General features: G+C 52.8%; 1 protein-coding gene across 1 annotated transcript in view; it reads right to left on the bottom strand.

Moving 5' to 3' along the window:
• HCN4 (hyperpolarization activated cyclic nucleotide gated potassium channel 4) overlaps positions 1-12,631 on the bottom strand; it is a gene marked incomplete at both ends in the record, with an annotated part of 90,883 nt that extends 78,252 nt beyond the window's left edge. The window contains one exon of the mRNA XM_082290864.1: positions 11,928-12,631. Within this exon, the coding sequence (XP_082146990.1) occupies positions 11,928-12,631 (704 nt within the window). The remainder of the gene's footprint in view (positions 1-11,927) is intronic.
• Positions 12,632-12,916: the final 285 nt, after the last annotated feature.

The following is a 12,916-nucleotide window of genomic DNA, read 5'->3' as shown; positions in this document are numbered from 1 at the left end:
GTCCTGACTTCAAAGAGGTGCCCTTTCTCCAGAAAAATCTCAGCCACAGGGGTGTGGAGAGGAAGCAAGGCCTGAAGCTTTGGGCCAGGCTGAGGCAACGGGAGGGACTCGCGGGCCTGGCTGAGGAAATGTGAGGCCCTAACTGCAGGCAGCTTGTTGGGCTCCCTCAGGGATTGTCTCTGCACCTTGTATCTCGGAGACTGGGAAGAAAGGCTGCTGGCCTGCCATTCCTGAGAGTGTGCCTGTGGTGACTGCACTGGAGGAAGTACTTGAGAACAGCCCTGTGAGAGCTGTGCCCCAGAACAGCTGCCAAGTCCCAGGGGGTTTCACCCCTGACTTCACCCAGCAGTGTCTCCACAGCCACGCTCATGGACTGCATCGTCTCCCATCGCCACGGACACACCAGCACCTCTGGCATCTCCTATTCACCTGCAGAGAAGGTTGTTCTGATGGGGGGACTGACCTTTGGAGAAATTACACTGCCTTTTGTCCTGCTTCTACATCTCAGCTATGGGGAACACAGGACTGGAAACACTTCTGAGGGCTTTAGGGTGGGAGGAAAAGCAAAACAGAGGTGGTGGTGGTGGTCTGGAAGTGGGAATGGCCATGCTGTGGTAGCAGGCAGAGGGATCTCTGTGCAGGTGTTTGAGGGGCTCAGCCCTGGCTCACGCTGCTGCCAGCCCCAGCACTCCCAAGGCACTTCATCATTAGCTGCACCCCCGATGTTATGCATTAATTTCCACAGCAGACTCATTCACACACACACAACACACCCACCCACACGCAGCAATGGCTAGACAGACACAAAGCATGCAGCAGCCAATTATTGGGGGTGGGAACAGCTTGCATGAGCTCATGATGAAGCTTAGCCTTAATTCTGCTGAGCTGGAGAGGCTGGAGCTGTGCTCTGCTCTCCTGACTGACTGCGGAGCGCAGAGCAGGGCAGATGATGTCAAGGCAAATCTTTTTTTGTCTGCAGTGCAGATTTGGCTGTGTGAATTTACTTGCAAATGAGGCTTCCAGATCCCCTGTTGGAAAGCAGGAGTCCTGGGCCATACCCACAGCTGCCACTGTCAGCCCCAAGTCCTGCTCGTGCTGCAGAAGGAGCTGCCCCGGTTTGGAAGGCTTGGGCCCAGCTTCCCAGCAGGATCTGCGGGCAAGGAGAGGCCGGTGGGATCCATGGGAAGGGATGAGCGAGGAGCGCCTGTGCTGCAGAGACAGCAGAGGAGCCCATTGCCGTGGGAATGAAGGAGAAGAGACCCCAACAGTCCCACAAACTGAGCACCAGGAACTGTCCAGAAGCACTCAGGGCTTAGCCAGCAGCCGTGGGCACATCTGGGTTTGACTGAAGCACGCCTGTGACCCAGGTTTTTGTTGCAGTTGCCAGCTGTGGGACAAGCCTGGATGTCCCAGCCACGGCACATGCAGGGAATTGCCCTGGCCAAGGCTGGCATGGAGCACACTCGTGTTTGCACCAAAAGCCAGGGGTCACAACACATCACCCAAAAGATCTGCCAGCCACCCAGCTTCAGGGATGCTTCCTAGAGCTGCCACACCACAGCAGGGACAGACACTGCGCAGCTCCTGTGCCAGACCTGGTGTTTGGGAGTGTTTCCTGAAGTCTGGAGTCACACGTTCCCAAAGGAAAGGGTAGCACACCCTGCAGTACACGACTGGTGCGGGAAAGGTGGAACATTTTCTTCTTAGAGCATCTCTGAGCCCCATGCAGGGGCTGCACAATTCTCATTTATGGACATAAAAGGTAAAATCCATCTTGTCTGCCTCTCCATGCAGGCTTTTTTCCTTTTTCCAGCCTAGTTCTAAATGTGCCAGACAATGGAGCACCATACATGGAACTGGAGAGTATTGGTCACCCCTTCCCTTATTAAGACAAAGGAACCCATGATTCAGAAATCCCCTAACAGCACATGAACCCACTGCTTTTTGGGGTCCCAATTAAAGGTGGACAATAGGTGAGACCAAATCTACAGCACTACACAGAAATGGAGAATCCTGAAGAATTTCTTATGAAACTGCCTGGTAGAGACCAACCCCACCCTTGCTGGCACCTCCTCTGGCATCTGCTGCTACATTAAAATATTGTAGAGTCCCCCAGCATCTTCCACAGCCCCTGGCAGCACCATCACCCCTTTTTTTAAAGCTGGAGAAATGAAGGCATGGAGAATTCAGTTCAGGATGGCTCACAGGTCCAACCTGTGTGCCTGACATCCCTTCCAGCTTGTCCTTCTGTCTGCTAGGCACTGCTTGTCATTCCGAGTGCATCCACAGCTAAATGAGCACGATACGAGTGCTTTGTATGGGCATCAAGGAGAACAGACCATCATCTGCAGTCTAGACTGGTCCCTCCTCCTGCCCTCCCCACCATTCACAGGAAAATAGGGATGGAAAAATATATTCCTCTTGTTATTAATAGAAGTATCGCTTGTGCATGCATTAGAACTTGGAAGGGAAGGGGGAAAGGTCAAGCATCAAGAATCTGTGCTTCATGAAAGTGGGCTTGCTGTTGTTAAAAAAGCTGCACCGAGCCAGGCATCATTATCTTTCTCTTATCACCTGGACTGTTGGGAGAGCTGGTGCAGGACATGCCAGGAGTGAGGTGGGCACTGCCCCGCTGTTCTGCTGCTCTGCAGAGCCAGGGTGTCCCTGCGCTGGCTCCCTGCAGGACACAAAGCAGGCACAGGGAGGGTCTCCCCTGCTCCCAGTGCCCCGAGATGCACAGCTGCCCTGCTGAGAGGTGTTAGTGCTGAGCCGAGCCAGCCCCTTGCCCTGAGATCACTGGGAAGGAAAGGATTTGTGGAGTCCCCCAGTCTCTGGAATGCAGCTGTTATCTCCTCCCAAGCGCTGATAACCGTCAGACGTTGCTTTCCCACACCCAGCACATCCAAAGGCACCTCCCTGGGCTTTCCAGGGTTTTCCATGCCCTCCCCGTGCTCAGGTGGAAGGAGGATCAGGCTGTAACAGTGGCCAGGTTCTGACAAGGAGGAGGAGAAGCGAGTCCCAGCAGAGTTCCTGTGCTCCCAGTCCTGCTGGGGCTGTGACAGGGCTGAGCAGTTACTCCCTGCACAGCTCCTGATTGCCTGGCACTCACAAACACCCTGAGCACGGCTGTGACAATCAAAAAACAGGAGTTAGAGCTCCTACGCTGGAGCCAGGAGGCAACCTGCAGCTCCTCTCCTGCCTCTGAGCTCTGGAACAATGGATGCGCACACGCAGACAAGCTCTCCATCCAAAGAGAGTTAAATCCTTAATTAGCACATTTGGACGAGTCACCACAAATGAGATTAGCTCTCGTGCACGGCTGGGGAAGCTACCGTGCCCCTGGACCGTGGAAGTGGTGGGCCCTCAAGCTGACCTTGGAATTCCCCCTTGGATGCTCATCTGCTTTGCTCTCACGGCACTGTCTTCCCCTGCTGCCTGCAGCGTCTCCTCGGGAGATAAGAGCCTGGTTTCCCTCCAGCCTGGTGCTAACACCAGCCACGGGGTGACCACGTCTGATACTGCACACAGGGAATAATTCCAGTTTGGAAAGGGACTTCCCAGCTAGCAGAGCATTCAGCATGGGAAAGGGGCAGGAAAAGGTCTCTCTAAGAGTACTTCGTTAGCCCAGGACACATCTGCTCCCTCTGCTGTGTTTCTGGAGCTGTGAGTGCCGTGTCTGCTGGCAAACCCAGGTTTGGTGCTGTCAGCACTGCAGAGCTGCACGGAGCCAAGCTGCGTCCTGCTCTGCCCTGTGCCTCCCCAAAGCCCAGCCCGCCCACGGGGACCTGAGCACTCCTCACCGCTTGTCCTGGAGAGCAGCGTGCGTTCTGAACGTGCAGTGCTGCTGGGAGAGAGCCCTGGTGCTGCCCTGCAGGCTCGGCAGAGGCAGGGTTACAGCCACCCCTGCAGGCTCGGCAGAGGCAGGGTTACAGCCACCCCACCAGGGACAGCTCGGGGCTGTGGGGACGAGCTCTGGAGTGCTGCTGTGGGGAGAGGTCATCCAAACGTCGCAGAAAGGAACTTAAATCAACCCTGCTCACCGTAATGACTCTGACTCTTCTGCAAGGGAAGCGAGGAAACCTCGTGAATCTCTAGACATCCAAAAGGCAATGATGTCACCAGCTGGGGGCTGGAAGATGGTTGTGGACACTGCACCTGCATCCACAGCCACAGGAAAGCATGTGGGACACACACCTGTGGAGGAGGAGGACAGCACCTCGATCCTGCCACATGGAAATCAGCCCCTGCTTCGTTACACGCTGGGGAAGGGACACAAGAGATCTGTCAGAGGTGGTGATGCTCTTAATTCTTCCTCTTGGCCTCGGGTTCTGGAAATGGTGTCATGCCTCCTCACAGCCCGGCCCGTGTTCAGCCACAGAGCTCGTGGTGCAAACATTTTGGGGGCAAATCTCAAGTAGCCACTTCCGTGCAGCCTGACCTTTCCCTCGCACTCAGCAGAGGAAATGGGCTTTTTGAAGTTCTCAAAAGGAGCTGGCACCTTGCTTTTTGAGTGACATTCATCTGTAGGTAAATTGATTTAATAGCTTGTTAGAGTGCCAATTAGAACCAACAATAACTCAATTGACCTATAACTGCCTTGGCACCAACACAGCTTTCAAAAATAAGAGAAAGGAGGAAATCTCTGCTCTGGCAGAGATGAGAGCTCAGATAGTTGGTTTTGAGAGCAAACTGAGGGATTCATGAGCTTGCTAATGAGATGCTCATAACACATCAGAAACAAAGACAAATTCCAGCAGTTTCAAGCTGAAATGACACTATGTTATCTCCAGACAAAGATCACTCTTTTATCTGTATAATAAATGGATTTCAGTGCAGCAGCAGTGACACTGGAGCAGAAAAACCTCGGTGCCACAGAAAGCACCAGCACAGTTACCTCACCAGAATAACACTGGATCAAAACCCCAAGTTTACCTCCTTAAAATAGTGCTGCAAAGTCCTACACTGACTCTGTGGGTTTTACCCTTGAAATCATATTTTTCCTTCAAATAAAATCTGTTTCATTCTCCTGCAGTGGAGCACGTGCTTCCAGACAGATTCATCACAGAGGACTGAGATCTTTCAAGTTTAAATATTAGAAAATGGGTAGCTTTCGTCTCAACATTGGCAGTGTCCAAGGAGAAGGAGAAGGATAATGTTGGAAGAGTTTTAAATTACTGGGAAAAATGATCCATTCTTAAGTCAGGAAGGGGATGGAGAAAACTGAGATTGTTGGAAGAGTCGGAAGGACAACAGCAACTACGAATATGTAGCAGGAGAAGGAACTGATCTGGAGAGACCCACCCAGAGAAAAAGCTGAAGGATAAGGAAGGATGGAGACTGGAACTGCACTGAGTAAATGCCAACCCAACACACTGGAACACTGCCAGGGGTGAGGGGGAGAGGCATTTCTGGAAACAAGGCGGAAATCAGTGATCAGATGAGAAGGAAGCTGGATACTGGGATCTAGGACTGGCTGGACAAGACACCTGCCAAAAGGAGCCTGGAAAATGGAGGTGGCACTGGGGGGATGAGAAACACAAACTTCAAGTGAGAGATGGGGAAGACAAGAGGTTGGAGAGAGTGGGGCTGAAGGTGAGGAGGAGAACAGGGAGTTTGTAGCAGGCAGAGAGTGTTTCCTGTGGAGCCTGGAGTAACCCTGGAGCGCGGTGCAGCATCTTTCCTTTGCTGTAACTCCCTGCTACGGCCACTGCTTCATTCAGAGCAGAGGACAGTGCAGCACAGCCTTGAAAAGCTCCACACCTGCTAATGAACCCAGAGATATTATTGTGCCAAGGGGAGAGACTGAGCTGTTTTTAAAACCCTAACAACTGTACAAACCACCGCATTAAAAACCAGACTGCAAAGTCAAAAGCTCGGGGTAGGAAGCAGCAGACGGGAGCTTGGCTGTGCTGTTACAGTCACGACATGGATCAAAGCAGTGCTTCCCAGAGAATTCCTGCCTCCTTCAGGCTGCGAGGGAGGCCTTGGGGCAGGCGTGTGCAGAAGGAGATCTTCTATAGGAGCCCGTTTCTTGCCCAGCCTGGCAGGTTTGCAGGGGAAGAGACAAGGAACTGCGGGCTGGGCTGTGATGGCCAGGGCAGGTGAGCAGAGCCCAGAGCCTCCCCCTCTGCCGGAGAGCTCCTGCAGAAGTGTCAGGCAAGGAGCCCAATCCCAGACTGTAACTGGAATAATATCCCGAGATGATGTTGGGAGAGAACACGATGTCATTGTTTACAGCAGTGATTATTTTTTGCTATAACAACAGACAAACCAACAAGCAGCAGAGGCCTGGGAAGAGGGTGGGTGGGAGGGATGGGCCCATTTCCCAGTCTGGCTGCTCACAGAGCCAGCCTAAGGAATGGTCCAAACCACAACGTGCCCAGTCCTCTCACAGCACCCATGGCTCCTCAGACAGGTCCTCGGTAGCTCTGTGCCCTTCCCTGCAGAGCCCCCAGGGCAGAGCTCTGACCGAGGCCATGCTGTGTGAGGCCTCCTGCTTCCACCACACCCACCTCGGGGGTGGTTCTACCTCAATCCCCACTGCCCTGTGCCACCTCGCTGTAACCTGAGGATGATATTCCCAATTTCCTTGCTGCCAGGAAGTGAAATGAACACTTACTGTTAGCATAGTAAGTATTTTGTAAAGCAAGAGAAAATGAACCTTTTTTTTTTTTCACATCAGGATCTGAGTAAGATATAATAAATAAGATACGTTATCTTACAAGAAGAGATGGAGAAAACGTTAAATTGTTTTTCCCAAAGGAGCTGTCCGTGAGTGTACTGAGGGAGGAGCTTCTGTGGGAGAGATAATGTCTTCATCTATTGGCAGAGATTGGTATGAAGGGCCTGCCTTAAGTTTCTGCAAAAAAAATCTTAATCATAGCTCTTTGTTAAATCCCAGTGCTTGCTTTAGTATTTATTTATGTTATTTTGTCTCATTTTCTCCACGTGAAAATATCATAATAATAGTCCTAGAATGTTTTATCCCGGTGATGCACTGAGGTGCTGCCTCTACCGAGGCCTTCCTGTTTCCCAGCTCAGGCATGTGAACACGTTTCACACAAAAAGCTGTACTCCTACACGGCCTGTTTGGTGGGGATTATTCATCCTCTGCCTCCTGACCAGTGAGCTGGAGCACGAAGGCTGACTTGCCTATGGGCATGGGAAGTTTGGATGCAGGAGTTTCATTCCCTTAGGTCATGGTCACAAAGCCATGGGTCCTCTGCAGCCTGACTGAAAGTCCACTGAGGACAGCAGAGACCCAATCCATGTGTTTGGCAGCATTTGGATTCTCCTCCACATCACTCCTGGTTGGATCCCCTGGTTCTGCTCCAGCAAGGAGCCCTGGGAATTGGCCGGGAAGTTCTCCGCAGCAAAGGCAGTGGGACCTGTCTCCAATCTCCCCCTGCTAGCCCAAGGCAACACCGTCACCACAAAGGGGACGAGAAGAGAGCCAAGCCCGGGAGGTGCGCTCCAAACCCGGCCTGTCGGCACTTCCCGCTGGATTCCAACGCCAGGCACAGGTCCTGCCACCAAAGCCACTGTTCCCTGCCCCTTCCCTGCCCCAGAATTCCCACTTGGAGCAAAGGGCGAGTCCTGGGATCAGCGTTTGGGCGTGAGCATGGAGGGAGGGCAGCACAAGGAGCAGCACTTGGGGCAGGAGATGGAGAAAAGGGCATCACTGCCTGAGAGCAGGGAGCAACCCCCAGCCAAGGGAGCTGCCAGAGTCGGCCAGCGCTGCTGGACTCTGCACAAACTGTTTACCCTTCTAAAGCACGGGGGAAAGCTTCCCAGTGAGAACAGTGGCACAGCCAGAGCAGCACTCGGAGAGGCACTGGAAATCAGGTCTGCTCAGGAGAGTGGGAAAGGCAAACACACGTCCCTCCCATTTCTGCTCCATCCCACAGTGCCACTGGGTTCAGTTCTTAGGACTATAATTAGTAAATCCCACTGACTCCCCCCGAGAAGGGAGGCTGAGGGACACGGCAGCACGACGGGAAGCAGTGATTTTGTTCTTTCCCCTCACATCTCACACCTGAGCACCTGCTTTTTGCTGCCACAGAAACCTCCCCCAGGGTCCCGGCAGCCAGGGAGCTCTGGCAGAGGAAGCAAACGAAATCAAGGATCTGTTTGCACGCAAGTATTGCAAGCAATACCAGTGAAAAGAAGAAGTCTAAAATCTGTAGCTGGGTCTGCTCTCGAGTGGAACGTTTGCCATTGTTTTCAAAGAGACAGCAGCTTCTCTCCACTGTGAGGAAGTTAATAGATTACTGGGCAGTGAATAATGTGCAGTTCTATTTACATCCACTGCTGGGACTATTTTGGGCCCTCAGATAGTGTATCTGTTCTCAGGTCTTTCTAAAAGCAGCATGCTACACTTTTTTTGCAAGCAATTCTGGGCAGCAGCTACAGCCCATATGCTTCAGTCAGCTACAAACTAGACAGATCATTGTTTGTCTGGAATTTTTTTTATTAAACGAATTGTACTGGATCAATGCTTCCTCTAAGCAGTAAAATACAATTCTGTCGACCCAGTGGAAGAGCTTTCAAAGTCACAGATAAATCTTGATCTAGGAAATACAGTGTGGCTCTGCACTGATGTGCAATCAACCACAGATGCAAATGAACTCCAGCTGCCAGCACACACATCTGCACCTCAGAATGGGAGCCAGCATTCTTAATTTTCATTAGAAATTGCTAAGACACCTTTTAAGCGCTTCTAGGACCAGCCCACTGCATTAGTCAGGAGTACTCAGGGGCACCGAGCTTGATTTTTATAAAGGTCATTTGATGTTTTTTCCCCTCACAATGGACTAAAAGCAGAGATCAACAGAGCTGGAATCTATATTAATTTGTTTTACTCTTGGAGGGTCATAGATTTGCCACTGGAATTAGCCCTATTAGATGCTAAAATGATAATTTAATGAGACAATGATGAAAGCCTCTGTTCTATTCTAAATCAGGAACTCCTCTCGAAGCAGAGCGCGAAGGAGCAGCGACTCCGTGGAGTCGGAGAATCTCCCCAATGTCATTTCACAGCAGTGCATCGGCCTGGAGTGTTCCATGCAAACTTCCCAGCTCCAGCTGCTCGGAGCCAGCAGTCACGAGGGCTGGAGCCCCACCAGAACCCGCCTGGAGAGCACCTCACTCGCAGAGGGGAGGCAGCTTTCTCCAAAGGCAAAGACAGCAAGCTCGCCGTCTAAACCTTTCCGAACTTGAAACTGGACCAGCAAACGCTGCTGCACAGCTCTGGTGCCAGCGAAGGGCAGGATCATGGAGCCTCCAAGCTCCCGAGGCTCCGGGATCCGCGCCCGGCTGGAACACGGAGCAGTCAGGAATTGCACTGCGTAATTCCCCAAGCACACAACACCCTCCTTTGGGGCACGGATACAGCTCTTGCAAATGTTTCGATAAGATCTGCTCTTTGGTGCAATCTGCTGCAATCCAGAGGTCAAAAAATGCTAGCCATATTCATGGGAGCTGTTTCCAAGAGAGATGCTGTAGCTGAGGGAAGGAGGGAATACAGAGCCCCAACAGAAGGTGGGAAGGCTCCCGCTCTTCCCCTTCAAGGCAGCCACTGTCCACAGGTCACTTTCTGTGGAAGCCCACGCATGTTCTCCAAGCAGCATTCCTATCCAATTCCTATCCTGCTGCAGGTGACCTAGAAACAGGGGTGAACAAAGCCTCCCTGGAAATATCCCCCCTGAGCAGGCAGTGGTGCCTCCAGCTCCTCCCGGCCTCCTCACAGGGCTCCAGACACTCACCCCACTGCCCCAGCCCAGGGTGACAGCTGACAGCAGGGTGACAGCAGGGTGACAGCAGGGTGACAGCAGGATGACAGCAGGGTGACAGCAGGGACACGGCCGGTGCTGCTGGGCTGGGCTGCTACACCAGTTCAGAAGAAAACCAGCCCACCTGGAATGTGCCCCAGGTACAGACATCCAGCTCCCCGTGCCTTCCCTCACAGATTCCCAGCTCCGTCAGGGCAGGTTCTGTTATTAACACCAGGAGTCACCCATGCACCCCCAGAGCTCTGCATACACGAACAGCTCAGTGCCAGCGTCATCTGGCTTGGGGAGCCAAGGCTTGCCAGCAGCCTCCATTCCTTTGGGCAAGGCCAGGAGTGGCCCCATAGCCAAGTGCCTCAGGAATGAGAAGTTACCTCAGCACCTTGTGGAATAAGCACTGGCTCTGTAGGAACCTTGAAAACCCAAACTCTCTGGACCATCTCACCTTGGGCAAGGTGGTTACCTCAGCTCCTGCTGCTGAAGTTTGCCAGGCTGGAAACAGGCACAGATATGGAAGGGAACAAACCCACTACAGAGATAGAAGGATATGGAAGCTGAGCACTGCTTTTGCATCAATCCAGACACAACCCAGAGACTAAACCCCAAATTTCCTGTGGGTGCGACATTGCTGGAATAACCCAAGAAAACACAGCAGTTAAACTCCAGACTCATGGCAAATACTGCAAATACAGCTGAGAGTATGAAACTGGTTTTGTTCTTTTGAAAGCTGCTCATTCTCACAGTGTTCGGGAGCTATTACTTGGTCAGTCTCACTGGGAGGCAATTTTCTCCTGGTTCCAGTGTGGGATTGGGGAAGGCTGTGCTCGCAAGGACTCTGTATCACGCTGTAGCTGCTGGAAACCCTCCTAAGCTCAGTCAGCTGTGTGCTTGGGACACTTGAATGCACTGAATTTAAATGACAGTGCAGTCTTCCAACTCACAGAGCCTTCTAATAACATTTGTTAATCCAAGCAAATATCAAGGAATCTGGTCAGTGCCAGTGCTGAATCCGCTAAGCATGTGGGCTGCTTGCTAAATCCCTAATAGCTGGTGTCAAGAGGTTTCTGTCATTCCTGCCTTTGGGAGGCCAAATCCACCCCGAAACTCCTTCCTGCAATTATCTCACTAACTGTATTTTTGGGAATCAAGCACGGTTCTTTGCAGAGTCCAGAATTCAATAAAATCACCTGGTGTGACAAAGATATGTTGGAATAATATTCTTCTCTGTGTGCTTTTAAATGTGACATGTAAGCCCGTTGTAATTAAAGTTGAAGCAATAAACCCTAGCCATTGATTGCACTCAGTAATTAATTATTGATCGCAGTACTTTACCTACATATTGCAGAGGACAATTCACCTGTGCGGCAGACGATAGTTTGCTCAGAAATAACCAAACACAGCCCCTCTGCCATGCAGGACTTCACAAAAACCGGCTCTAGGTTTCCGAGCTCATTTCCTTATTAACCTCCACGGAAATGCTGCTGTGGAGGGAGAGCAAGCCAGTACTTTGGCAAAGTCAGTGTTAACTATTCCCAATCCAAAATGATTTTGCAAATGAGGATGTGCAGATGCAAAGGAGGCTCCTTCTCCGTTAAGAACCCTGTTAATGAATGCTGCCATCCCCTGCACATCCCAATTCCTGACAAGCCATGCTGCAGTAAGACGCCTGCAGAGCAGCAACAGTAGCAACATCCCTGCCTAACTCTTGGGAAGGAGAAGGGAGAGTACTTGGAGGTGTGAAAATGGGAAGCATCAGTCAGGCAGAGCATCCATGGAGATGTAGGACTAGTTAAGATCAGACACCATGCTTTTAGTCTAAGTTGTGCATCAGGTGGGAACAGTTTTTCCCCATTTACAATGAACTTCAAGAGAGCCTTTCCATTATAAAAAGCCAAAGACAACTGGTTTAAAAACAATTTAAAATTGCTAATTGTGTGGAGACACTAAAATTAAGGTGAAATGTAAAGGAAACCTGCAGCTTGTTTGAGCGGAGCAGATCTTGGCTGTGTCCTCCAGCTCCTCTGACTAGGAAATGACCCAGGAAAGTTCTGTCGGGGTGGGTGCCCTGTGCAGGAGGTGGCATGGGAAGGGGCAGGCCAGCTAGTTTGGAGTGGGCCGGGAAAGGGGGGGGGGTTGTACCTGAAGTCGCTGTAGGGATGGATGATCCAGAACCCGGCAGACTTAACCCTTTCCTGCTCCCTCTCCACGGCCTTCTGGCTGCCAAACATCCTCAAGGAGAATTTGTTGACCCCCGGCTGGAGCATGGCCCCGAACTGCCTCTGCATGAAGCCGGCCTGGCCCAGCCTCTGCTCCTCATCTGGGGTGATCTGGTCGCACCCTCCAGCTCCCTCCACTTTGATGGAGGTCGAGGAGCAGGCCCGGGGGGGCGGCTGCTGGGGCTCTGGGGGGGAGGCGGGCGGTGGGGGCACGGGCAGCCCCTGCTCCAGCTCCCCGCTGCCGGGGGGGCTCTTGTCCTCCCCGGGAGAGGCCGGCTCCCCCTCGCCGCCGATGAGCCGCTTCTCCTCGGCCGCGTCGTGGAGGTGCCTGCTGGTGAGCGAGGACAGGCTCCCTTTGAAGCGGCGGCAGTCCCCGTTGGTGCTGGTCTTGGCGCCCTTGCCGCCGGCCTCCGTCTCCAGCAGGCCGGGGTCCCCCCCTCGGCCGGGGTCTCCCCCGAGGGCCCGGGTGCTCCCAGCAGAGGGCGAAGGCAGTGGCTTGAGCCTGATGCTTTTCCTGCGGGTGTCCTTGTCGCTGTCATCCTCCTCGTCCATGATCGACGCCTTGGGTCCGATCTGCTGGGGCAGGCTGTAGAGCCTCTTGCGCATGGAGGGGGGCAGCTTGTCCATGGCCGCCGCCGCTGCTGCTGCTGCTCGGGGACAGGGAGAGACCCCCCCTCTCTGCCCAGCGAGGGGAACCGGCGCTGCCCCCAGGCCCCTGCCCCCGGCTCACGGGGCACGGGGGACCGGAGACTGGCGTGTCATCTCCTTACCGGGCTGTGGCATCCACAGGCTCTGCATCAAAACACAGGCTCTGCATTCAGAAGGGAAGGGAAGGAGGCGAAAAAAAAAAAAGAAAGAGGGAAGGCAAAAAGCCCCCCCCTTCTCCTCCGTTGTCCCGATTTGGCTACTTGC

Source organism: Coloeus monedula (genome assembly GCF_965178545.1).
Source record: "Coloeus monedula genome assembly, chromosome: 14".
NCBI classification, from domain to species: Eukaryota; Metazoa; Chordata; class Aves; order Passeriformes; family Corvidae; genus Coloeus; species Coloeus monedula.
This window is presented reverse-complemented; position numbering and strand designations above follow the sequence as displayed.